The sequence below is a fragment of the Marmota flaviventris genome, chromosome 13 (assembly GCF_047511675.1).
Source record: "Marmota flaviventris isolate mMarFla1 chromosome 13, mMarFla1.hap1, whole genome shotgun sequence".
NCBI lineage: Eukaryota > Metazoa > Chordata > Mammalia > Rodentia > Sciuridae > Marmota > Marmota flaviventris.
The window spans coordinates 26,732,520-26,757,504 of record NC_092510.1 but is presented as its reverse complement, the minus strand read 5'-3'; the positions used below and the strand labels follow the sequence as shown (position 1 = coordinate 26,757,504).

At 35.6% G+C, this 24,985-nt stretch overlaps 1 protein-coding gene across 2 annotated transcripts in view; it reads left to right on the top strand.

Annotated features, from left to right (window-relative positions):
- Positions 1-427: 427 nt before the first annotated feature.
- The window catches only part of Cep78 (centrosomal protein 78), a 31,734-nt gene continuing 7,176 nt past the window's right edge, over positions 428-24,985 (top strand). The window contains exons 1-11 of one of the 2 annotated variants that reach the window (XM_027951353.3): positions 428-937; positions 4,319-4,491; positions 4,587-4,659; positions 5,926-6,029; positions 7,021-7,195; positions 10,698-10,811; positions 12,052-12,116; positions 12,378-12,489; positions 16,629-16,761; positions 18,054-18,099; positions 19,618-19,746. In XM_027951353.3, coding sequence (XP_027807154.1) covers positions 685-937; positions 4,319-4,491; positions 4,587-4,659; positions 5,926-6,029; positions 7,021-7,195; positions 10,698-10,811; positions 12,052-12,116; positions 12,378-12,489; positions 16,629-16,761; positions 18,054-18,099; positions 19,618-19,746 — 1,377 coding nt within the window. In that variant the 5' untranslated portion in view covers positions 428-684. The remainder of the gene's footprint in view (positions 938-4,318; positions 4,492-4,586; positions 4,660-5,925; positions 6,030-7,020; positions 7,196-10,697; positions 10,812-12,051; positions 12,117-12,377; positions 12,490-16,628; positions 16,762-18,053; positions 18,100-19,617; positions 19,747-24,985) is intronic. The other variant, XM_071600546.1, reaches the window with a different exon arrangement.

The following is a 24,985-nucleotide window of genomic DNA, read 5'->3' as shown; positions in this document are numbered from 1 at the left end:
ACCAAGGATTGAACTAAGGGGCACTCGACCACTGAGCCACATCCCCAGCCCTATTTTGGATTTTATTTAGAACAGGGTCTCACTTTGTTGCTTAGCACCTCCCTTTTGAGAAGCCGGCTTTGAACTTTCGATCCTCCTGCCTCAGCCTCCAAAGCCGCTGGGATTACAGGCCTGTGTCACTGTGCCCGGCAGGACTAGATCACGTTTTAAAAATGCGTTGCTACATCCATTTCACATATTTACTCAGATCAATAAGTAAACTCTTTGTCGCAAACTCCACATTATACCCATCTACTATTTCTGAGCTTGGCCAGCCTCCCAGGCTTAAGGCCCCGCCCCTTGGGAAGGCGCAGTCTGCGTGTGGACGCAAGCAAGCGCGCTGACGTCTACGCGCACCACCCGCGCCAGAACCCGCCCTCCGGCTTGAACCGCGGTCCCGCGCCGCAGAGGTTGATGAGGCGGACGGCAACGGCTACGGCCGCAGAGCGGGAGGCAGCGCGGGAAGGCAGCGTAGACGAGCTGGCCTAGCCTGGGGCCCTGGCCGTGGTCTTCTGGCTGAGCCGCCGCTCCTGCGCACTGTGCGGGGCCGCAGCCGTTGGGCGGTGGGAGCTGGAGAGGCTGGGCGAGATCCGGGGCCCCTGGTGGGTGCGGGAGTGGTCTCTGTGGCCGGGATAGCCTCTGGCCATGATCGACTCCGTGAAACTGCGCCGGGACAGCGCAGCGGACTTCTTCTCGCACTATGAGTACCTGTGCGCGTTGCAGGACTCGGTACCTTTGCCCGCCGTGCGCACCTGCCTCCGGGAGGGCGTGCTGGACTTCAGTGCCGACCGCCTGCGGGTGGTGGACTGGGCACCCCTCCTGAGCACCCTCAAGATTAATAAAGATCTGCCCGTGATCTCCATCAAGAGCTTCTTCCAGCCGTGGCTTGGTGAAACAGGTTTGTGCTCCTCGGTGGGTGCCTCGAAATCGGTTTTTAGATAGGTCCAAGGTGGAGCCTGGGCCCTAGAAGAGGCGCTTTGTGCTGGAGGATGTGTGCAGTACCAGCGAGGCGAACGTGGGCAAGTTATTGAAGGTCTTAAGGTACCGAGTTCTCATCCGTAACCTGGGCTTAATAAGAAGACCGAGGATAAGTGATTTCAAGGATTCCCTGAGTTAATGATGTTTGTAGAATGCTTAGCACAGTTTGGGACCTCATTAAATCTTGGATAGTTGTTTCCTCTTTAATTCAATGCCTTTTTGTTTTTTTTTTGCCTAATACAAAAAAAGTAAGCGATTAGGAAATTAATATATTCCAACCCTTTTCTTCATTAAAAAAGTGTGTATGTAAGAATTTTGTAAAGCCCTTTTCAACTATTAGCCACTTACAGATATAATAGGGTAATTAGAATCTAGACCCTCCGATTATTCAGAAAACAGGTGAATGACTACATGTGACAAAATGATGTTATTCCTTCTAGTACTTTTCACAACATTTTGTACATTATAAGGGCTCAAATCATATTTTCTAAATTGACCTGAAAGAGGCTCACATCTTTCCATTAGTAACCATCAAATGAGTATAATAAAAGAGATTTTGTTAAAGATGGATGGGGAAAGTAAAGTGTAAATTTATGAATCCAGCCTAATCTGCTTCATGGGATGTTGGTAGCTAGCTGGGATGCCCTTGTAGTTTTGCCCCCTTCAGGCAGTTGGCTGGGAGAGTGGTAAAGTTTTGGAGTGGGGACACTTGAGTGAGAATGACAAACTTGGCTCCCTGCAGGATATATTTAGGATGATCTGTTAGGCAAAGTGATTGCTCTTAATGCTTCTGTTCTTTGTTTCTCTTTATTTTTAATTTTTGCAGATTTTGTATTTGTAAATTCACCATGCTTAATTTAACTCCCCTATCAGTATTTGTGGTGCTTTCATGTTCATTCATGGACATATGCAAAGCAGCAAAAAAAAAAAAAAAAAAAAAAATTGTCACCCAACATATATATTCCTATCTCACTCTTCATACCTTTTTAATAAAGACAGATGTTGTTAAAAAAATTTTTTTTTAAAGTAGTATCATATAACAAAAGTGTACAGATATTAGAGGTAGCCTAGGGTTTGAATTCTGGAGTTTACATTCTATGTGATCTGAGGCAAATTACTTTTTGAACTACAATTCTTACAATTATAAAAAAGTATTAAAATAACTCTTAAGTGAGTTTTTAGTATTAAATCAGGTCATGTGTGTAAAGTGTCCTGGTAGCACTACAATGAGCTTAGTGTGCCTCTGCCCCAAGGTTCTCCCCTTCTGCTGGGGGAGACAGCAAGTAAGCACAAGCTTCTGGGTCAGTGCTGTGGAAGAAGTGATCCCAGGTGCTGCAGAGCACAGAAAATTGAAGAGGGAGGTTCAAGGAAGACTTCTTGGAGGAGGTGCCATCCTTTTGAAGGATGTGTAGAACCCAGCCATATGACAGAAGGAAACAGTTTGTGCAGAGTTGTAAATAGAGAATATGGCAAACTGGGGTACAGAACTGAAATTTAGAGTTTGAGAAAGATCTGAGAGTTGAGACTGATGAAGGCCAAATAGATCAGATGTTCAGTGTTTATCCTGAAGGTTGTGGGGAACCAACGAAGGATGTTGAAATGGACTGATTTAGGGCCCTACTATGTCCTCCATACGGAAGACAAATTAAAGTTGGGAAAGAATTGTAATCTAACAGCCCAAATTAAGATAGGGAGAAGGGCTGGATTTTGAATGATGAGAATGGATGGGGCCTGGTGACTAGTTAGAATTTAGAGTAGCATCTTTCCCTAAGACACAGGACAACTAGATTAGGTTGGGAAGAGAATCTTAGTTAATCTTTAATGTTTTAAGACAGCTTCCAGATTTGTCTGTTAGGCAGGTCTAAACCCTAGATACAGATTTGGGCCTTGTGGAAAGATAGGCATGTGAAGATAGGAGAGGATCTGAGTTACCCACAAAGAAGATGGAGAAAATATTTGAAAGGCTTGCAACATTTTCTAAATGGATGGACTTGAGTTATGTTTATAAGCTGAGAGAAAGTAACCAGCTGAGAAGGAGGGTATGGAGATCTTGGAGAGGAAGTGATTATGGATTTATTTAAAAACCTGACTATTTGTCATATGCCTAGTCTTTTTCTAAAGTCTGAGGTTAGCACCATCCATGGTCTGCTCTGCAAGGACCATTCATCACACCCCTGACTGAAGAGTTGTCACCTTTTCTCTGTATCTCATTCAGATGTTATTCTGCACCTCTGAAGGGACTTAACCACAGTAATAGCAGAAATCAAAATAAATGAAAAATGAGAGGGATCTTAAGAGTCAAAACTAGTATACTTGATTTTGCCAAATGTTTTATACTCAGTGTAAGAAAAAATGTATTGTGGACCAATTTCTTTTCAGATATCCTTTGCTGAATCTTATTCCTTTCTCAAATCCAGTGGGTCTAGGTTTTAACCTCTTATATGTCACTTACTCAACCTTAATTACATTTTGCCTGTACTATTGCAGAAGCTCCTAGCTAGTTTTGCTGCCCCTGAACTCAGTTTCCCTTAATTCTTCTGCCCACTTCAGTTCAAGTGATCTTTCTAAGATGAAACCATATGCTTAAAAAAATGCTTAATGTGACTCACAGGACCTCTGCAAATTGGTGGCACAACTTGTATTTTGTCAAAGGTACTGAAATCTGAGCTGTGTTCTGCCAAGCCTCATGGGGCTAGTTATGCCTGAGGAAGGGGTTTTTTTTTTTTTTTTTTTTTAATTGAAAGCAGGTGCCTTTTTCTAATCCTTTTCTTTATCTAATTGGTCCTCTCACAGTGAGACACATTATTCTGACATGCCAGGAACTCACCTAGTGTGTGGTAGCCCTAGTTCTCATCACTTGTGAGATAAAAGACAACTTTTTTCCAGGCTTGTTTCTGCCTCTTAAAATTTGCAGCTCTTCTTCTCAACCCCTGCAGAGTGTAGTCATTCCACCTGCAGCATTTACAGTGCTTTGCAGGAGTCAGGCATGGTTGCCTTTGCACATTCCACTTCCTCTTAGAAGAATACATTATCCACTCTAACTTACTTTCATCTTTCTGGGTTCAATATCAGTATTTTCTTGAAGCTATCCCTTAGGTGCAATTTCTTTGCCATCTTAAAAACCTCTATGTATAAGGTTTGTGTTTCTGTACCTCATGTGACTTTGAGTTCTTATGTTTTTCCTTACAAGGATTTTTTAAGGATATGGTTCATGTCTGCGCCTTAATAGTGAACGAATGTTTTTAAATGATGAACTATATCATTCATTGAGATTGCTAATTTTACAATAACTTTGCTTTAGGTTCTGACATAAACAAAGTTTGCAGAAGTCGCGTTCCTGCTATAAGATCCAAAGATGTGACCTTCCAGTTGTGTAAAGCTCTTAAAGGCTGTCTAAGTGTATCAAGTGTGCTAAGGAACCTGGAGTTAAATGGACTAGTTCTGAGAGAGAGGGATTTAATTATTTTAACAAAGGTAAGCCTTCTTCAGTGTGGCCTGCAAACATTTCATAGTTGTTTTGTAGGGGGAAATACTCAATAAATTTTTTTAACTCTTTTCCTCTAATAAAGGGATTGAATAAATCGACTTCTTTGGTGCACCTGTCTCTTGCAAACTGTCCAATTGGAGATGGAGGTTTAGAAAGTGAGTTTAAATCTTGTTTAACTTTTGACCCATCAGACTGGTCTCATGTTTGCCTATATACCATATTAATTCCTGTCTGGTTTTTTATTAATAACCCTTTTCTGGCTGCTGCCTCTGTCTGAGCTACCTCCTGTGCCTCTTTATATCTTGATCCATTATCACTTCTACCCTTAAAGCTTATCATGTTGATTACTCTCTGAAGTAACTTTACTAAAGGATGTGTTAAGCCACAAACCACACAAACCTCTTCTGTCTGGTATTCTGTTTTTTGTGTTTATTCATCTTTTAGGGTTTTCCTTCTAAGAAATATTTATGGGAATAGCAATAGCAAAATGTGAAGAGGAAAAAAAATCATTATTTTTAAATGGCATCTATAATGCAGTCTTAATGCACTGTGTGGTGTGTGCTAAAATAGAAGATATATGCTAAGTGCTATAGGAGCATATAAAAGGTCAGTGAACTCTTTGGCCAGGAGAGGGCTGGTCATGTAGATAATTACAAGAGGTCTTCTGTTGATTGGGGTCCTGAAGAATTGGTGTGTGGAATCATGGTCTGGAGGGGTAAGGAAGCTTGCATTTCAATCTGAACAGAGTTTAAGGTCCTCTATCTTCTGTTGCTCTTGTATCTTATGTGCTTTGGTAGAGCACCTAGTTATATTAATAAGAGCACCTGATGTAGTTCTGGGTTTATAGTTGACATTTAAATTGATGATCAAGATCAAAGTATGTTCTTGGAAATAAAATAGAAAAAAAAATCATGTTTTTTTAGACTTTTCTTTTTCTTTCAGATGACTCAAAAACTCTATAATACTTTACTCTGTGATTGGGAATGCAGAGTTTTCAATTTTAGCATCTAATAGGATTATGTTATTGCTGTAAATTAGAATAACACTTTGTCACAAACATGTTGTAGAATGTACTGATCCATTAGTTTTTGGAAAGAGTATAGAGAGTGATTTTTAAGAATACAGCTATAAACTAAAATATACTCAAGAAAGTTGAGGCCAGGTGTGGTGGCACACACCTGTACTCCCAGCAGCTCAGGAGGCTGAGGCAGGAAGATTGCAAGTTGGAGGCCAGTCTCAGCAAGTTAGCAAGACCCTGTTTCAAAATAAAAAATGGGGATGTGGTATGTGGCTGGGGATATGGCTCAGTGGGTAAGCGCCCCTGGGTTCCACCCCTGGTACCAAAAAAAGAAAAGGATTGACCAGGTTGATTAGGCTCTTCGGTTTATTGTATGTGTCTTTTTTTTTCCCCTTCTTTTTAGTTATTTGTCAAGCTGTGAAGACCTCTATCACTCTTAAGACAGTCAACTTCACTGGGTGTAGTCTGACATGGCAGGGAGCAGATCACATGGCCAAGATCTTAAAGGTGACTTTGTATTCAGAAGTTTGTGAAAATGTGCTATGTGTTTGAAGCACAGTAATACTTTGGTATGAGATGGCAATTATTTTTATCTTTTCATTCATATGGTGATTATAATTATATTTCTAATGAAAGAATGTGACCTGTGTTTAGCTTGGGGTTCTACCATTTAGTAAGATATGTACTTAATCTTAGGTGAGATTTTAAAGTATAATGCATTATGAATTATACATTTGTGTACCTTTAGTTATTGAAAATGTTTTGGGCACTGAAAGAAATTTTGTGCATTACAGTCTTCGTATTACTTCAGTGACTCAAATATTAACTGCTATAATATATGAACCAATAAAAATCATAGTTTTTAAAAAATGATTTTAAGGGTGCCTTAATAACTTTATAGTGGTTTAACTACTATATTTTGGCATACAATTACTTGATAATTTGATATGAAACCTTTTTTATAGTTTGATGGTACAGATCTGGGATAGGCAAACTTTGTGGATCAAATTTACCACCAGTTTTTTTAAACACAACCATGTTCAGTTGTTTACATAGTAACTGTGACTACTTTCAACCTACACCTGAATTGTTGAGTACTTCTAAAAGGTACTGTCTGACCCACAAAGTTGAAAATGTTTACTTTTGGGCCGCTATAGAGCAAGTCCTCTGATCCTTGCAATAGATAATGGTAAAAAGTGTGAAAATAAAGGAAAATAAAACTCTTGAAATTTAATTGAATTGTCAGTTTACATACTAATCTGCAACAGGTTACCCAGTGGCTAGAGTTGCACAACTAGTCGGTGGCAGACTGGGAGCTGGGTCACTGGACCCCTAAGTCACAATCTACTGTTTAATATACTAAAGATGACCTCCAGCAAATATACTTGGGGGGTGTGTGTGTGTGTAAGGCACTGACATAATCAGCCATACTTAGTTTTCTTTTAGTTTTTCTGTGTTCTTTTTAAGCATTTAATTTCATGCTATTAAATTGTTAAAGTATCAAACCATGAGACGGCATGAAGAAACCTGGGCTGAGAGTCTTCGCTATAGGAGACCAGATCTTGACTGCATGGCTGGCTTAAGGCGAATCACATTGAATTGCAACTCCCTCATTGGTGACCTGGGGGCACGTGCTTTTGCAGACTCTCTTAGTGAGGATTTATGGCTTAGAGGTAAGATAAATGAACTTCTAGAATTGAAAATGGTGAATTTTGAGTATCAAATATGCTTACCTCTTGGAATTGTATTGTTGTCATAATGTATCGGTTTTCTTTTTTGTCTTTTTTGGAACTGGGAATTGAACCCAGGGCTTTGCGAATGTGAGGCAAACACTTTGCCACCAAGGAACATCCCAGCCCAAGATATTTTTAAAATCCTTTTTTTTCCTAATGGCTTTTAAACTTTTATAAAAGTTAAATATATTCTTCATAGGAAATACAGAGAGAGTAAACGATAAAAGATAATATTACCTATAATCAAAACACCCACTGTTCATTTTGGCATACATATTTTAGCTTTTTTTTGGCAGATGTATTTATATATGTAAGAGATTACAAAAATAGAGAACTATAGAGTGCTATTATTTGTTCTTTTTAGTTATATATAACAGTAGAATATATTTTGACAAATCATGCATACACGGAGTATAACTTCCCATTTTTGTGGTTGTACGTGATATGGGGTTACACGTAAGTGCAGGTGGTAAAGATTTTCTTACATTCTATAGATTCTCTGTTCATGTTCTCTTTGTTCATGTATTTATATATGACTATAAAAATATTATGTCTGATTCATTCTACTGAGTTTTCCATTCCCATTCCCTCCTCTGTTTCTCCCACTTCCCCTTGTCCAATCCAGTGAACTTTCACTTCACCCCCTATCTTATCTATTGTGAGTCATCTTGTATCTGTGAACATTCTGCCTTTGGTTTTTTGGGATTGGCTTATTTCACTTAGCATGATCATCTCCAGTTCCATCCATTTATCAGCAAATGCCATAATTTCATTCTTCTTTATGGCAGAGTAATATTTCATTGTGTATATATGCCACATTTTCTTTATCCATTCATCTGTTGAAGGGCATCTAGGTTGGTTCCATAGCTTAGATATTGTGAATGGAGCTGCTATAAACATTGATGTGGCTGCGTCACTTTAGTATGCTGATTTTAAGTCTTTTGGGTATAAGCCAAGGAGTAGGATAACTGGATCAAATGGTAGTTCCATTTCAAGTTTTCTAAGGAGTCTCTATACTGCTTTCCATAGTGGTTTCATCAATTTGCAGCCTCACCAGAAATGTTTGAGTATGCCTTTTCCCCCACATTCTCACCAACACTACTGTCATTTTATTCTTGATAATTGCAATTCTGACTGGAGTGAGATAGAATTCCAGTGTAGTTTTAATTTGCATTTCTCCAATTGTTAGAGGTGTTGAACATTTTTTCATATATGTTGACAATTCATATTTCTTCTGTGAAGTGTCTGTTCAGTTCCTTTGCCCATTTATTGATTGGATTATTTTGGGAGTTTTTTTTGTGTTGAGTTTTTTGCTGTATCTGAGTTGCAGATGGTAAAGATTTTCTTACATTCTGTAGGCTCTCTGTTCATGTTCTTGATTGTTTTCTTTGCTGTGAAGAAGCTTTTTAGTTTCATATCATCTGATTTAATGATTCTTGATTTTACTCTTGTGCTTGGGAGTCTTGTTGAAGAATTTGGTATTTAAGCTGACATGATGTAGATTTGGGCCTACTTTTTCTTCTGTTAGGTGCAGTCTCTGGTCTAATGCCTAGGTCCTTGATCCACTTTGAGTTGAGTTTTGTTCAGGGTGAGAGAGAGAGGTCTAATTTCATTTTGTTACATATAGATTTCCAGTTTTCCCAGCACTATTTGTTGAAGAGGCTATCTTTTCTTCAATGAATGTTTATGGTGCCTTTATCTAGTATGAGATAACTGTATTTGTACGATAACCCTACTGTATTTTGCTTTATAGTGTCTCATGTAGTACTCCCTCACATTGATGCATAATAATTTAATGAATTCCCTGCTATTTGATATTTAGAGAGTTTGTACTTTTCCCCTATTTAAATGTATAGTAAAAGAATGTATGTGTCCATTGGAATTACTTCTTGAAAAGTGGAATGACTTTAATGTAACATATTTTCAAAGATAAAGGCACATAATGCCAAATTGTCTTCCAGAAATGCTGTTCCATTTTGTGATTCACACTAACAGTATATATGTGAGGCCTGCGCACTCATAAACATGCAATTTTGTCAGTTTTAAAACTTTAAACTTTACTAAAATGAGAGCCACCTACCCCTTTTATAACTTTTTTCACTCACTATAGCTTGAGCACCTTTAATTTTTTTTTAGTGCATTATATTTATACATAAATGTGGGGCTCATTTTGACATATTCATAAATGCATATAACATAATTTACTCCATTTCAATGGAGTACAAATCCATTACCTTTCCTTCTCCCTCCCCCTGATCCTGGATAAAGACAATGTGTTATACATACACAATAGAGTTTCACTTAGCCATAAAGAAGAATAAAATTATATCATTTACTAATAAATGGAGGAAAGTCCTCTATTGCTCTTTCATTCATTTATTTTCTACTTGGTGCATTGTAGTTACACAGAAAAGTGGAATTTATTGTGAGGCTGGGAAGTCTAGGTTGGGCAGATCTTTAGCTTCATTCATTATATTTGACCCTTGGCAGATCCACTGTCTGATGTAGGTGCTCCTCCTGGGTTATAGAAACCTGTCTTCTTGTTTTATCCCAAAATGGGGACTCTATTCCCAAGATTTTATCTAAGTCTATTTTCCCAAGGCCTCATTTCCTAATATCATGTCACTTATTTTTATTGAGGCAGGGTCTTCCTAGGATGCCCAGGCAGCCGTAAACATTTTTTTTTTTTTTTAGGTACTGGGGACTGAACTCAGGGGCACTCAAACACTGAGCCACATCCCCAGCCCTATTTTGTAATTTGTTTAGAGACAGGGTCTCACTGAGTTGTTTTTATCACCTCGCCTTTGCTGAGGCTGGCTTTGAACTTGAGATCCTCCTGTCTCAGCCTACCCGGCTGCTAGGATTATAGGCGTGCACCACCCTACCTGTCTGGCCTTAAACTTTTGATTGTTCTGCCTCAGCCTCTCAAATAGCTAAGAGCTACGAGTACAGGTGTGTGCCATTGTACCCAAATTCCCCTTCCATTATAGTTTGAGTTCATTTGGAGTTCAAGATCATGATCAAAGGAATAAAGTGCAACCTCAGTATACTACCCAGTATTTGCCTGTGATGTTTACACTGCCACTAGCATCCTTGTTAATTATGAACTGATATTCATTTTGTGACAATTTTTCTCTCTCACAGATTGTGTAGAGTGCTTTTCAACTCTGCAGTTATAAAATATGTGGGGTGACTCATTAGAACTAAAGTATGGATAATCATAGCATATCCAAGAAGAGGGTTTTTGGGGGGAGTTGATGCTCTGTTTTTTTCCCCCCTAGAGTATGTATTTGCATATGCTTTCTGATTTTATTTTTTTAATACTCAAGATTAAAAACCTTCCATGACTCATCTTGTTCAGGAATCTCCAACATTAATGAGAGTTGTCTGAATGTTAAACATGTAGAGAGTTGGCAAATGACCTATTGTTTTTCATCAAAAGCTCTTGACCTGCAGCAGTGTGGCCTCACCAATGAAGGAGCCAAAGCTTTACTAGAGGCCCTTGAAACCAATAGAACGCTGGTCATTCTGGATATAAGAAAAAATTCACTCATTGGTATGTCACCTCATTTTTTAAAAAACTAATTAACAAATAGCAGAATAAAAAGAATTTGTTCATGTATTGACAATTTTTAAAGCTTAATATGTTTATCTTCCTAATCTTATACTTTTCTAATCTTGTACTTCCTTATGTTTTTAGCAGGTGATTTGCCAATTAAAATGAGTTATACTTGTAAATTGTTCTTGGCTGCTACTCTGAATACAGGTGAACCCAGATAATAAACCTGCTTCTACCAAGAGCATTATTTCTGTTTTTTGTTTTTTTTTCTGGAACCTCTGAATTCTTGGGAGAGAGCATTTCATTCATTTGCTAATTTAACTAATAATTTTTGAATACTTCTATGTGCCAAACACTGGTTTAGGCACTAAACTTACCAGCTAGTTAAAGTCTTACTCTCACTCAGCTTATGTTCTAATGGGGGAAATCAAATACAAATGAGTAAACAGATAAGTAGTATAATTTGAGATAGCAGAAAGTGCAAGAATGCCTTAAAATAAGAAAACAGATGGGGTCTGATGAGACTGTACTAGATAGGTTTGTTAAGGGACAACATCACTGGAAACGTGACATACAGAGAGACCTGAGTGAAGAGAGGAATTAGCAATTCTAGAACAAGGAAGTAATGAGAATAAAAGTACAAGGTGGTAGAGTTGATGGAGTATTTAAGGAAAAGCAAGGAGACCAACATGGTTGGAGCACTTGGTGAGGGAGAATCTGGTATCCTATGAGATCAGACAGCTAGCCAGGGGTTACTTTGAGGTCCTAAAGGCCAAGGTAAGGACCTGGACTATTTAGAGTGAATTAAAACCACAGGAGAGTTTTGAGCTGGAAAAAGGCATGATCCAAGTAGCATTTCATTTGGCAGGAATAAGAAGGAAAACAGACTAGTTCGAAGTGGTCAAAGTGAGAGATGGTTATGGCTTAGCTTAGGGTGGAAGGTTGGAGGTGATAAAACAAAGTATAATTAAGAAGACGACTTGTAGATAGATTAGATGTGAGCTATGAAAGAAATAGTAATTTTTAAAATGTCCCTCAGTGATAATGTGTATGACAGAGTGGTACAGTTACTGAGAAAAGGAGGATGAGAGAGGAGCAGCTTCATGGGTGTATCACAACTTTGGTTTGAATATTTTAATTTTATGGGAAAAGTAATGATTAGTTGACTTTTGATTTTAAATAGAAATAGCCACTCATTGGAAAAGTTACTACAATTTCAATTTTCATTTTACTTTAGATCATTCTATGATGAAAGCAGTTATCAAAAAAGTTCTTCAGAATGGAAGGAGTGCTAAGTCAGAGGTATAACATGTTTTAGTCCTCTAGAAAGAATTTTTATTCATTTACTTTTCTTTTGTTTTTAGTAAAATAAAATTGCCAGGGCACTTTCTTAAATGAAGTTTTCAGTCAGTTAAGGTGGCTTTTCTGTTTTTAAAAATATTTTGAGACTTAATTTGGAATCCTAAAACTGCAAACCTTTTGTTAACTTAGAATATCTTAATAAATTCGAGTTAAGGTTGAATCCTCATACCAGTACTTAAATTACCTGTATCTCTCTTCTAGTACCAGTGGATAACTTCTCCATCAGTAAGGGAACCATCTAAAACTGCTAAACAGAAAAAGAGAACAATAATTCTGGGAAATAGTCGAAAAGGAAAAGCTACTATTAGAATTGGTAACTCTATATGTCTTGTCTTTTTAATACTTTTAAAATTTATATCTTCCATGTGTTCTAATGTGTTAAAATTACTCTTCTCATTGTCTGTATTGACACATGTATATCTTCTCAGGACTGTAATTGTTCTGAAACAGATAACAAGAATTTGTAGAATGTAGAAATAGTTAAATGAATCATTATAGAAAGAATACTAGTATTTCCATTTTTTAAATTAGCCGTTTTTGTTTTTTGTTTTTCATAAAATGTTCATCATTTTCAGTGTTTCCCAGTTGACGATTACCTTGCATACTTTGCAGTTGAAATTGGGATGCCCTTTGGTGACACTGCTTTTTAGTGTCCTTTGTTGTTTTATGATGCTACAGAGGAATCCAGGGCTTTGAGCTTGTTGTCAAGTGCTCTACCAGAGTCATGCCCCCAACCTGATTTTTTAAATTTTTTTAATTAAAAAAAAAAGTTTTTAATTTTTTTTTTCCCTTTAGTACTGGGGATTGAACACAGCAGGTGTGCTTTACCACTAGGCCAGTCCTTTTTATTTTTTATTCTGAGGCTGACCTCAAATTTGTGATCCTCTTGCTTCAGTCTCCTGAGTTGCTGGAATTATAGGTGTGTGTTGCCAATTTTTTTTTTTTTTAAATGGAGTAGTACCCTTTCTTAAAACTATAGGAAACAACATTTTTTCTCCTTGTTCCCCACTTCTCTGAAATTCCCACTTAAAAGGTATTGAAACCTGGCACAGTGGTGCATACCTATAATCCCAGCAGCTAGGGAGACTGAGACAGAAGGATCGGGAGTTTAAAGCCACCTTCAGTAATGGTGAGGCGCTGTGAGGTAACTCAGTGAGACCCTGTCTCTAAATAAAATACAAAGTAGGTCTGGGGATGTGGCTCAATGGTTGAGTGCCCCTGAGTTCAATCCCCGGTACCAAAAAGAAAAAAGGTTATTAAATATTAGATAACACCTTGATTCTTTAAATGATGAAGAAAAAACTTAAAATATATATAATCTTTATGAAACAATGTTGCAAATAAGTTTATTGACCCTAGATGGAATGTTTTAGAATGAAATGTTTTCTGTATTATTTGTTATAATGTATATTTAATCTTCCAAGTAATACTTAATCTAATAATAATTAGAAATAAAAATATCCATGATTTTGTGACCAAGTATAATGGGAAAAACCTTTTAAATAAAACTCTTTAACAACCAGTGAAGTAAATTTTAGTTTGTAGTAATTTAATTCACTAAAATTTTTGTGTTATTTCTAAAGAGTTCTTAACTTTTATTTTCTAGAACAAATTATCTTTAGCACAAACAATTTTTTTCTTTGTGATAAGAAAAAATGACACAGTAGAATAAGTTAATCTAAATCTATTAGAAAACTGGCCTTTTTTTTGTAATAACTTTGAATTTTGAGACAGTAAAACCATAAGAACTAATATAGAAAAAAAAATTATGTTTAGGATCTGCCAACTTTCTACTAGTTAAAGATTTGTGGTAACTTTAGTTATATGCCAGATACATCAAGGTCACTGAACAATTAATGGCAGTCTTTTATTTGGATTCAATTTGAAATCTTAACAAATTGTTTGACTTAATTCTATTGAGGCATATACTTAAAAATGGTTAATATGAGGAACTGGGGATGTAGCTCAGTGGCAGAGCGCTTGTCTAGTATGTGTGAGACACTGGGTACAGTCCCCAATACTGCACATACACACAAAAAAGATTAATATGGAAATTTTTGTTAGATATATTTCAACATAATTTTTTTAACGTTGTTTGATGATTTTTGTTTAGCTTTTATTAAGGTGTTGTTTTATAATAGCAATGGAGATAAAAACAGAAAACACCTCCAGTTTCATTATTCTATCAAATAATATTTTCTCCTGTTGACTGTCAGCATAAATATAATTTGGCATTCTTTTTTTCATTTCATAGTAAATTTTTATATGATTAATAGTTGCTTTTTTTAATACAGTCACAAGGTTTTATTGAGTTGATGGGTCAATATTTTAAACTGGTAAAAAGCTGGAAAAGATTTAAGTATTTAATAATTTAAAAAATCGTAGTGTAAACATCTGCATACCTATAACTTCTTGTTTTATTAAAAGCTGTATATTTTTATTTACTGTTAACCAACTTATTTGTAGTGAATAGTAGTAAATGTATTAGGTAGTAGTAGATAAAAGTATAGTATGTATCTTATCTACCAACTCTCATATCAGAACAGTGATATTTTAGTTGTCAATCAGATAGTATATACAATTGAGACTGGTGACATCACACTAATTAAATATTGCTAAAGGTTTATATCATGTAAGCATTCTTTTAAGTATTTCTGTTGGTGTTTATAAATAAAAATAGAAAATGTATATTACATCTTTATAAAACATGTTCAAAATTCTTTAATTTTAGTAGCTAGTGTTGTGTAATAAAGAAAGTGGGAATGTGGCTGAATTTTACAAACTCACTGAGGTATTTTAAGAGTAATTTTGTTTCTTGGGCCCTTTTTTTTTTGGATTTGCCTCAGTTATTTGGAGACATAGAGGTAAGCCAAATCAGAGTCTTGGCAGTATAGTTAGATTTTAGTGAGAACAGGGGTTGAATATGTGAATTGTATCATATTCATATTGTAATTATATGTGCAGAAAGAAGATAAGTTTTATTATATTTTTAATCTTCTGCCAAAATAGGTTTATTTTGACTTTAATTAAAAAAGTTGTTTGCACTTTTTTAAAATTTTTTTTTTTAGTTGTTGATGGACCTTTATTTTATTTATTTTTGTGTGGTGCTGAGGATCGAACCTATTGCCTCACATATGCTAGGCAAGTGCTCTACCACTGAGCCACAACCCCAGCCCTGCATTCTGAAAGTGAAGGAAATGCTATATATGTGAAGGCTATCCACAGGAACATTTTTGTGTGTGTGAAGATAATTAGGTTAAAAAAAAGAAAACTGGAAAAGGAGAATATGAATAGAGCTCCTGTGTATTTGAAGAGGCATGTAAATGTATCCAGAGAAATCCCATAGCACCATGTGGTGATTATCAATAAGTTACAATATATGAAGTGTTTTTCCTATATTACCACAAACATTTTATTTTAGATGCCATCCTAATAATGGCTAAAGTGCCCTTGTTTAGTAAAACAGACTGGAAAGATAAATATAATCATTTTAATAAATGAATATTATTTGTTCTCACTAATATTAGAAACAAATACTTAAATTTGAATTTTTAATATCTGTTTTCTAATAAAGTGTCAATATATAGATATAGCTTTTGGGGCTGGGGTTGTGGCTCAGTGGTAGGGTGTGCTTGCCTAGCATGTGTGAGGCACTGTGTTTGATCCTTGGCACCACATTAAAAAAATAAACAAAGGTATAGATCTAGTTTTTTCTGCCAAGTGTTTTATATAAAGATATTAACTCTTCATTGTTGAAATGTAGGTTCACTCTTTTATCCAATGTTTTATTGATTTCTTTTGTAGTTTCTAAAAAATCAAATGAGCACTCAAGGTCATTTCTTAGTTACTATGAGGATAACATTTAGTCAGCTACTACCCAGTAACCTTCAGTCTTTTAACTTTGATAATTTTTATGTAGTAAAATTAATCTGCAGGTGAAATTTTGTTTTAATTCAGAAGGTTCTGTTGGGCAGGAGTTGTGGGTATACCTATTTTGATCTGACCTTGAGATTCAGAAATACTCAAGATGTTCTGAGATTCAGTAAATGGAATGTTTTTGCATGATGCACAATTGTTCATTGTTTGGAATATATTTGTATTTACTTTGGCATGTTTTGCATGACCCATATACTTTTAGTCAAAATTATAACCTGTTACCCTGGAGAACTTAAATTTTCAAAACACTGCTGCCCTATTTAATAAGAGTTTTACAAATTGGGTGCTGGGAATATGGCACAGTGGTGTAGTGCTTGCCTGTCACACATGAGACTCTGGTTTTGTTCCCAGCGCAGCTAAAAAACAAAAAACAAATTTACAGACTGATTGTGTTTTATTGGTTTAGTATCATTGTTAATTGCTCATTTGAATCCTTTTAAGAATGTGCACATAATAACTGATGATAGCCTTTTATTGCATCTGGAGTCTTTCTTTTTAACATTGTCCTTAATACAGGATTGGCGACAAAGAAACCTGTAAACAGTGGAAGAAAACACACCCTTTGTAAAGAATGTGCTTCTGAACCTCCACCACCTGGTGTATCTGGTTTCTTGCCATGGCGTACTGCAGAACGTGCAAAAAGGAGCAGGTGGGATTTTTTTTCCCCATCTTTTAGTCATTCACAATTCTTTTGGGGGGGCTTCTATTATATGGAAGCTATCTGGTTGTTTTTATAAGGAGAAGAAGATAACTAACATATGGTTTCTGCTTAATGGATCCTTTAGGGAAGCAAAACAAAAAAATTAATATAACTAGGAATTTCATGTACATCTTAAGTGTCACAACAGTTTGTAACCCCATGGGAGTTCATAGGAGACTGAAATTATCTTTATTTGTGCAGGTAAGAAAAGGTTTCAGAAAACCCATGTGTAGTGTAGCTGAGTCCTACAGGACAGAAGCAGAAATTTGGATATGTAAGAATAGGGAAAAGGGCATTATAGGCATGGGGAATAGTTTAATGCCAAGTGGATAAGAAGTATGGATTAGACTTACTAAGTCATCTGGCCTAACTCTCATTTTAGTAAATCAAAGAAGATTTAATAAGTTTTAGCTAATTACTTACCCAGGACATAGCTATTTGTAATAATTTTTGTCAAAGAAGTTTTCAAAAATTATACTATAATTTTAGGCTTGATAAGGGCATTAAACTACTATACATGGCTGGGGTTGTGGCTCAGTGGTAGAGTGCTCACCTAGCATGCATGAGGCACTGGGTTCAATCCTCTGAACCACATAAATGAAAAATAAAGATATTGTGGCTACCTAAAAATAAAATAAAACTACTATACTTTATTTTCTAATTACTGATTTGAATATTTAAGAAATTAAGGATTAGTAGTTGCTTAAGACAATAAAGAATTGATTCTAAATAGGTCTAGAAATAGGTACTATGTAAAATATCTGTTCAGTTGCTCACATTTAAATAAATTGATGTATATAATAGGCAACTGACTACTATGTTTATTTATAATTGGTAATGTGAATTATTATTGCATAAACTAGTGCTGAAACACCAGATTTTACATCTTAATTTTATAAGTTTGTGTTTTCATGTCTTTTTCTTGGGATGCTTAGTAATCTCTAGTCCACTCTGATCAGAAGGAGCTGTAAATCAGAGAGTAATTATTATCAGAGAAGTTAGTCTGAAAATCTCAATCATCCTGAGCATAGAATTGAAATGCATTTCCCAGAGAGTTATCAAAAAATCATTATGCTGCAGTTTGTTCAGTTTTCTCCCTCGTAAAGCTTTCTAGGTGCTTATTTTGAGATTATTTCTATACATAGTTCTATATGAATAATAATACTAGTAAGTGTGAATACTTGGTATTAACTGATGGTGCATTTACATCAAAATATAACAATTTGTTAATTTTCTCTTAGGGGTTTTCCATCAATCAAAACCCGTGATATATCTGATCAGCTGCAGGTATGTGCTTATCATATTTGCAATATGTAGGGGTTTGGATTAAGAAAGATGGAGGGTCATTCTCTGCTTTTTAAAAACTTGAGTAGAACCTTATAAGAAATACTTCCCTCCCTGAAGTTAATCCGCTTAAAATTTTTCAGGTTGCTCTCTTAACACCACAGTATGGTTGTATGTATATGGCATACACCATGCACCTTGTGGTTTCATCTGTAGCCAAAGAAGCCATTTTTTCAGTTCATAAACTGCTGTTGAAATGATTTCAACCACCATTACTGACTTGACACATGAAGCTATCATACTCAAAAATGTCCTTCGGTTTTCAAGAAATGTTGTTTTGGGGAGATATATGCATTTCTACATAAATTTTAGATCCTACGCCCAGAACAAAGCAACAAATGCCAGAGCCTCTGATTTCTCATACCATTTCTTTCTCCCTCACCAGGGCCACACATATTCCCTGTCCTATTGCCTCTCAGTCTTGGAGCAAACTGATTCTATCAGAGTATTGGGTTCTTCTCCCAGTTGTCCCAAGAGATCATAAGTTTTCTCTGCAACCTGTACACTCAGAAAAATGAGAAATTATACCCTATCCGATTCAAATGTATGATAAGATCATTGTACTGCCATGTGTATCTAATTAAAACAAATAAAAATTAAAATAAAAACAACACTAATGAGATTGAGACAGGAGCACCTGGGGTGTCAGTACTGCCCCCTGCCTACTTAATAGATGGGTGTACATCTCATTCTGCCATTGAGGATTTTCGTATACTGCATGGTTTGCTGCTTATGGTAGAAATTACATCTAGTGACTTGTTTTTCAGATGTATATCAATACTTTTTTTGATCTGTAGACTGTTTTATAGAGTTGGACCAGGTCAGTTTTTAAACGATAGGAAACATATTAAGCAACATTCTAGTGTTAATGAAACTTGACAGGAGTATAGCATTGTATTAAGGATGCAAAGGTAGTTTGATGGGCCAGTTTTAATTGTATATGTGTGTGTGTGATTTATTAAAAGGTCATTTTAATGTTTGTTAATTACAGTTTAGCTTATTAACTAATCATTCTTATAATTCTTTATCAGTCTCCCTACTTAGGAATTTTCCTCCAAAAAATTGTACTTTATATAGACTCTTTGTGTCTGATCGTGCAGAGTAAATTTCTCATCCGCAGTATAAAATTGACCTGAGAAAAAATGTTTGTCCTGGCTTCTCACTTGATTCATGTACAAGAAATTTACTAAACTAAAATGGGAAATTTCAAATATTAATTATAACCATGTAATACAGTAACAGTGTTTTAATCAAGTTTTTCACTGCTGTGACTAAAGGGACCCAACCAGAACAATTATAGAGGAGGAAAAATTTATTCTCCTCCGAAACTTCTTACATTGTGTTACACGTGAGCTTCTGGGGGACTTAAATATTTCAGAAAGATCACTTTGATTAGATGCCTTTTACATTTGGTATTTGATTGATATTATTGTTTATACAATCTTGTCCTCTTTATTTAAGCAATCAGATTTTCCTGTGACTGTGACAGTAGAGAGTCCTTCATCCTCAGAAATTGAAGAGGTTGATGATTCTTCAGAAAGTGTTCATGAAATGCCTGAGAAAACTTGTTTAAAACAAGAAGCATTACAGGTACAAAACTATTACTTTAAATATATAGGGAAGATTATTTGAAACTGTGTGGTACTTACTTGGCAGAAAGCTTGATTGTGAAACAACCCTGGATACCTTGCGTGGGATCTGTTTACCCCTTTTCTAATTCATATCCCTTGGAAAGGTTTCTTTTTTTAGAGCAAGGGGAGAGAAGGACATGTGACTACTACAAAATAAAAATCAAAACATATCACCAATAATATATTTTTCTTTTTTTATAATCATAGAATATTATATTTAAGGAGATCATAAAATAAACTCAAGGAAACTAAATATTGTATGATGTAGTCACCCAATTCATTGTTCTTATTTTACATACCAAGAAATTGATGGGCTGGGGCTGGGGCTGGGGCTCAGCGATAGTGCACTTGCCTGGCATGTGTGAGGCACTGGGTTTGATTCTCAGCACTGCATATAAATAAAGGTCTCTTAACAACTAAAAAATTAAAGAAAAAAACCTAATTAAAAATTGATGGTTTAGCTGAATTTTCTTGTAAGATAAAATTTTAACTTTGTGCTTAATAAAACTAAAAGGGAAGAAAAGTTTTGGTATTCTCCTTTCATAAATAAATTTTATGTTACTTTATATTGCCTCACATCTAATCTCATTCTATTCTTCTGTTTATGTGACCAGAAAATAAAAATTTATAATATTTTTGTACCTTAAAAAAGATTGTATTTATTTATTTTCAATTTTAAAGTAGAGCTTATAACTTATAGTAAGGGAAACACCATTTGGAGAGTTCCTGTTCTTTGTGTGTGTGTACTACAAAGTTCTTATTTTGTTTGTTTTGTTTATTTATTTTTTTGGTACGGAGGATGGAACCCAGGGTGTTGCACATAACCAGGCCACAAAGCTACACACCTAGCCCCCCACATAAAATTATGATTTTATTTTAGAATGAAACTTTAAAATATAGAAAGTTATCCTTTCCTATATTTATCTATTGACTTATAAACAATAGAACTTTAATTTTCACAATTCTGGAGGCTAGAGAATACAGGATCAAGGTGCTGGCAACTTTGGTATCTGGGCGGGGGCCTGCATTTTGGTTCACAAATGGCACCATGTTGCCATGTTCTCCCGTAGTTGAAGGGCAGTTTCCTATTTTTATGTGACTATGGAGATTACTGATCCGTGAAAAAAAAATAGAAAGCCAGTTGAGGCATAGCTCAGTGGTAGAGTACTTTCCTATGATGCATGTGGCTCTGGGTTCAATCCCTATCACTGAAAGAAAAAAAATAAATAAAAAGCACTAGACTTTCATTTTTTTAATTACTAATTTGCCAAGTAGAGACAAAATCTTTGATCATCTAATCCTAATCCATTGTTGTTTTAGATGTGTTACATCTATTCCCTTCACCAGGGCACTACAAGATTACATTTCTAAAAGTGGTTAGAGCCATTGGGAAAGATCAAGGTTCAAAAATGTAGATAGAGAATTTCTAATGTCCTCTAAGCTCTTCTTCATTTTGAGAACCCTCTAAAATGATGGCATCAAAAAATTCTAACTATGTAAACCCATAGCAATCAACAGTCCAGAAGAGATTCTAGGCCAGATGTGGTGGTGCATGCTTATAATCCCAGCAACTCAGGAATCTGAAGCAGGGGTATTGCAAGTTCAAAGCCAGCTTCAGCAATTTATGGAGACCCTGTTTCAAAAAAAAAAAAGCCATTGTAGAAGAAATTCTAATACAATTTTGAAAAATAGAAGACAAGTGGAAGAAAATCTAACTGAACAGAAGAATAAAAGAAAATCATCACCTGGAATATGCACAGGGGCAGCCTATGCTCAAAGGGAACCTAATCCTCCCTGCAGAAACTGCTCCATGCTCAGCTGTGCCTGCCAGAGGGGGTGGGATTAGAAATGTGACTAAAGTAGGGGTCGCTCCTTACAGTTTATGTATAGAAGAGTTGACTCCCAGCCCTACCTTCAGTCTCTTAAAGTGAGATAATCTGACTTTGGAAAAAAGGTAAATGATAAGTATAACTAGTGTGAATTTCACGTCCTAGAAAAGGACAGTTGGGGATATCGTAATCTAACTGGTGGCCCACTTCTTTAAGCATAAAAGAAGCCAGTCATCAGTTTCCAATGAGCTTCTACTCTTTTATTCTTAAATACAAAATAACTGTGGTTCACCAGCTGGTTCAATAAAACTTACATGACAGGGGAAAAACAAGATGAAAAATGCATCCTGGTAGGGCCAGAAATAATTGAGAACAAAAATATTTTAGGAAAAAGGCATCTATAAAATAATAATAGGGTATAGTTTAAAAAGGAACTTTCAGAAAGCAAGAAAGGTCTCTGGAGGTTAAAATATTATTGTTGAGTCATGTGTGGTGGCACATACCTGTAATCCCAATAGCTCAGGAGACTGAAGCAGAAGGATTACAAGTTCAAGGCCAGGCCCCACAACTTAGTGAGACCCTGTCTCAAAATAAAAAGGACTAGAAATATAGCTTAGTGGTAGAGTGCCCCAAATATGTGTACATTTGTTGAAATAAATTCAATAGGTGTTAAGGAAACTTATTTCTCATTATATGGAAAACAAAGAAATGGAAAATATGACAAATGATATGGTCTTGAGGCTGTGTCTGTGAGGTCTAACATGTTACTACATGTTACCTATACCTTGTCTGAAATGTTTGGGACCAGAAGTGTTTTCAGGTCTCATATTGTTTTGGAATGTTTGCATATATATGCAAATATAATAAAATGTCTTGGAACTGAGACCTAAGTCTCAAAACACAAAAGTTACTTACATTTTATATTCATCTTATACACAAATCCTGAAGATAAGTTTATACAGTATTTTTGATATGCCTGTGGGTTTTTTTTAAGTTGTCAATGGACTTTTATTTTATTTATTTATATGCAATGCTGAGAATTGAACCCAGTGCCTCACACATGCTAGGCAAGTGCTATGCCACCGAGCCACAACCCCAGCCTGTGTTTTGACTGCAATCTCACATGAAGTCAGATGTAGAATTTTCTACTTGTGGCACTATGTTGGTGCTTAAAAGCTTTCACACTTTGAAGCATTTCATATTTTAGATTAAGGGCTGAAATCTCTGGTCAGGAGAGAAGGAAATTATCCCTCCAAAAGCAAGAAAATGTCTCTTAACAGTAAATCAAGGTCCCAGGTGTTTTGCAAAGGACTACCCTGTGTTGAACAGGATGAATGAAGATAGACTTATATAATTGGACACTCTTTTTTTTTTTTTAAGCTATACATGACAGTACAATGATCTTGACAATTCATACATTTGAATCAAATGGGGTATAATTTCTCATTTTTCTGATTGTACAGGTTGCAGAATCACATTGGTCATACAGTCACCTATATACATACAGCAATAATAACGTATAATTAGACACTCTTCATTGTGAAATTTTAAAACAGTGAGGAAAGACATTTCAAAAAGAAAAAAAAAGTTAAATTTCTAAAAAAGAATAAAAATTAACCTTTTTCATGCTTCTTATCATCTATTATAGATTCCAGAAGGCATTGGAAAGATACTTCAAAGTTTTAAAGGCAAATAATTTTGTACCTAGGGTTTTGTATGTAACCAAGCTGTCAGTCTTAAGTGGTGGCTGAATAGGATATTTTGTACATTAACAAATTTGAAAATTTATCTCCTATGCTACAGCTTTCCTTATTTAAAAATGTATGTAATCCAGCAAAATTGGGGAATAAACCCAAAAGGAAGATGAATTCAGTATGGAACAACCAGTCTAGATTTGTAACTTTCAGTGATTGTGTGATTGAGCGCTTTAATGAAACTTGAAGCACATTACCATGTATTAAGCACAGTTAGAAGGGAGGAGGGAAGATTGAGAAGGAAGAAGGACATCAAACTCCAGAGGAGGAGAAAGGTCTGTTGACACAAACATAAAGCAGACTATACTGGGGCAGATTTTTAAACTACCATTGGTGTATGACAGGGAAGAAGAATCCACTTGGATTTGATAGTACGAATACAAGTTAGTAGAATATTTTGTTGAGTGATTTTACTTTGTAATTTTTTGTTCCACAGTCCCTATTTTCTTCAAGGAGCATGAATTACTCCTAAAGGAGTGGTTAGGACAAAGGGGTATTACTTTTTCATGAAAATGGGACATTATGTTTTAATTCCACTAGAGGGAGAAACTATTTCATGTAATTGTACTTTGGTGTTCTATATAGAACCAGTCAAGAATGGAAAAGTTTAATCTCTTTCCAGTGATGAGAGATTTTTGTTGTTGTTTGTTTGCATCATTGCTTAAATTTCAGTGTCAGTTTTTAGTATTAAAACCATTATATGAATAGTAAGAAGAGGCATTCTGAAATTTCTTTTTCCCTTTTGCCATAAATATTTGGTTGGCTTTAACATTAAAGAATCAGAAGTTACTACTGGGCTCAGTGATACACACCTATAATCCCAGCTACTTGGGAGACTGAGACTGGATAATAGCAAGTTTCAGACAAACCTTAGTAACTTAGCAAGACCCTGTCTCAAAAAATAAAGGGCTGGGGATGTAGTTCAGTGATAGAAAACCCCTGAGTTCAATTCCCAATACCAAAAAAGAAAAGAAAAGAAACAAACAAACAATTTGAAGTTTTTAGAGCATTTACTTATTTTCAAACATGTTCTGAGTATAAACGTATATACTTATTAAGGAAAAATTTGAGTATAATGAAAAATTTAAAGGAAAACCATTTATGCATGGTTTTATGAATTTTATTTTATTTTTTTATTTTGGTACTGGGGATTGAATCCAAGGGTGCTTTACCACTGAGCCACATCTCCAAGTCCTTTTTAATTAAAATTTTAAAAAAATATGTTTTTGCAATTGTAGATGGACACAACACCTCCATTTATTTTTACGTGATGCCGAGGATTGAACCCAGCACCTCACACGTACTAGGCAGGCACTGTATACCACTGAGCCCCAGCCCCCAATTTTTTAAATTTTGAGACAGGATCATGCTAAATTGTTCTGGCTGGCCTTGAATTTGTAATCTGGGATTACATAACAAAATATTTTTTTTAAAAAGAGGGTAGATCATAAAAAATCAAGACATGCACCACTATGCCCAGCACATATGAATATTTTATAATCTACACTTTTTTTAAAAAAAAAGGAAGTATCAAAATATTTTGTCATTGAATACTCTTCAGAGAATATGTTTAACCTTATAAACCATCTCTCAAAGAAAAAATGCAGAAAATTTT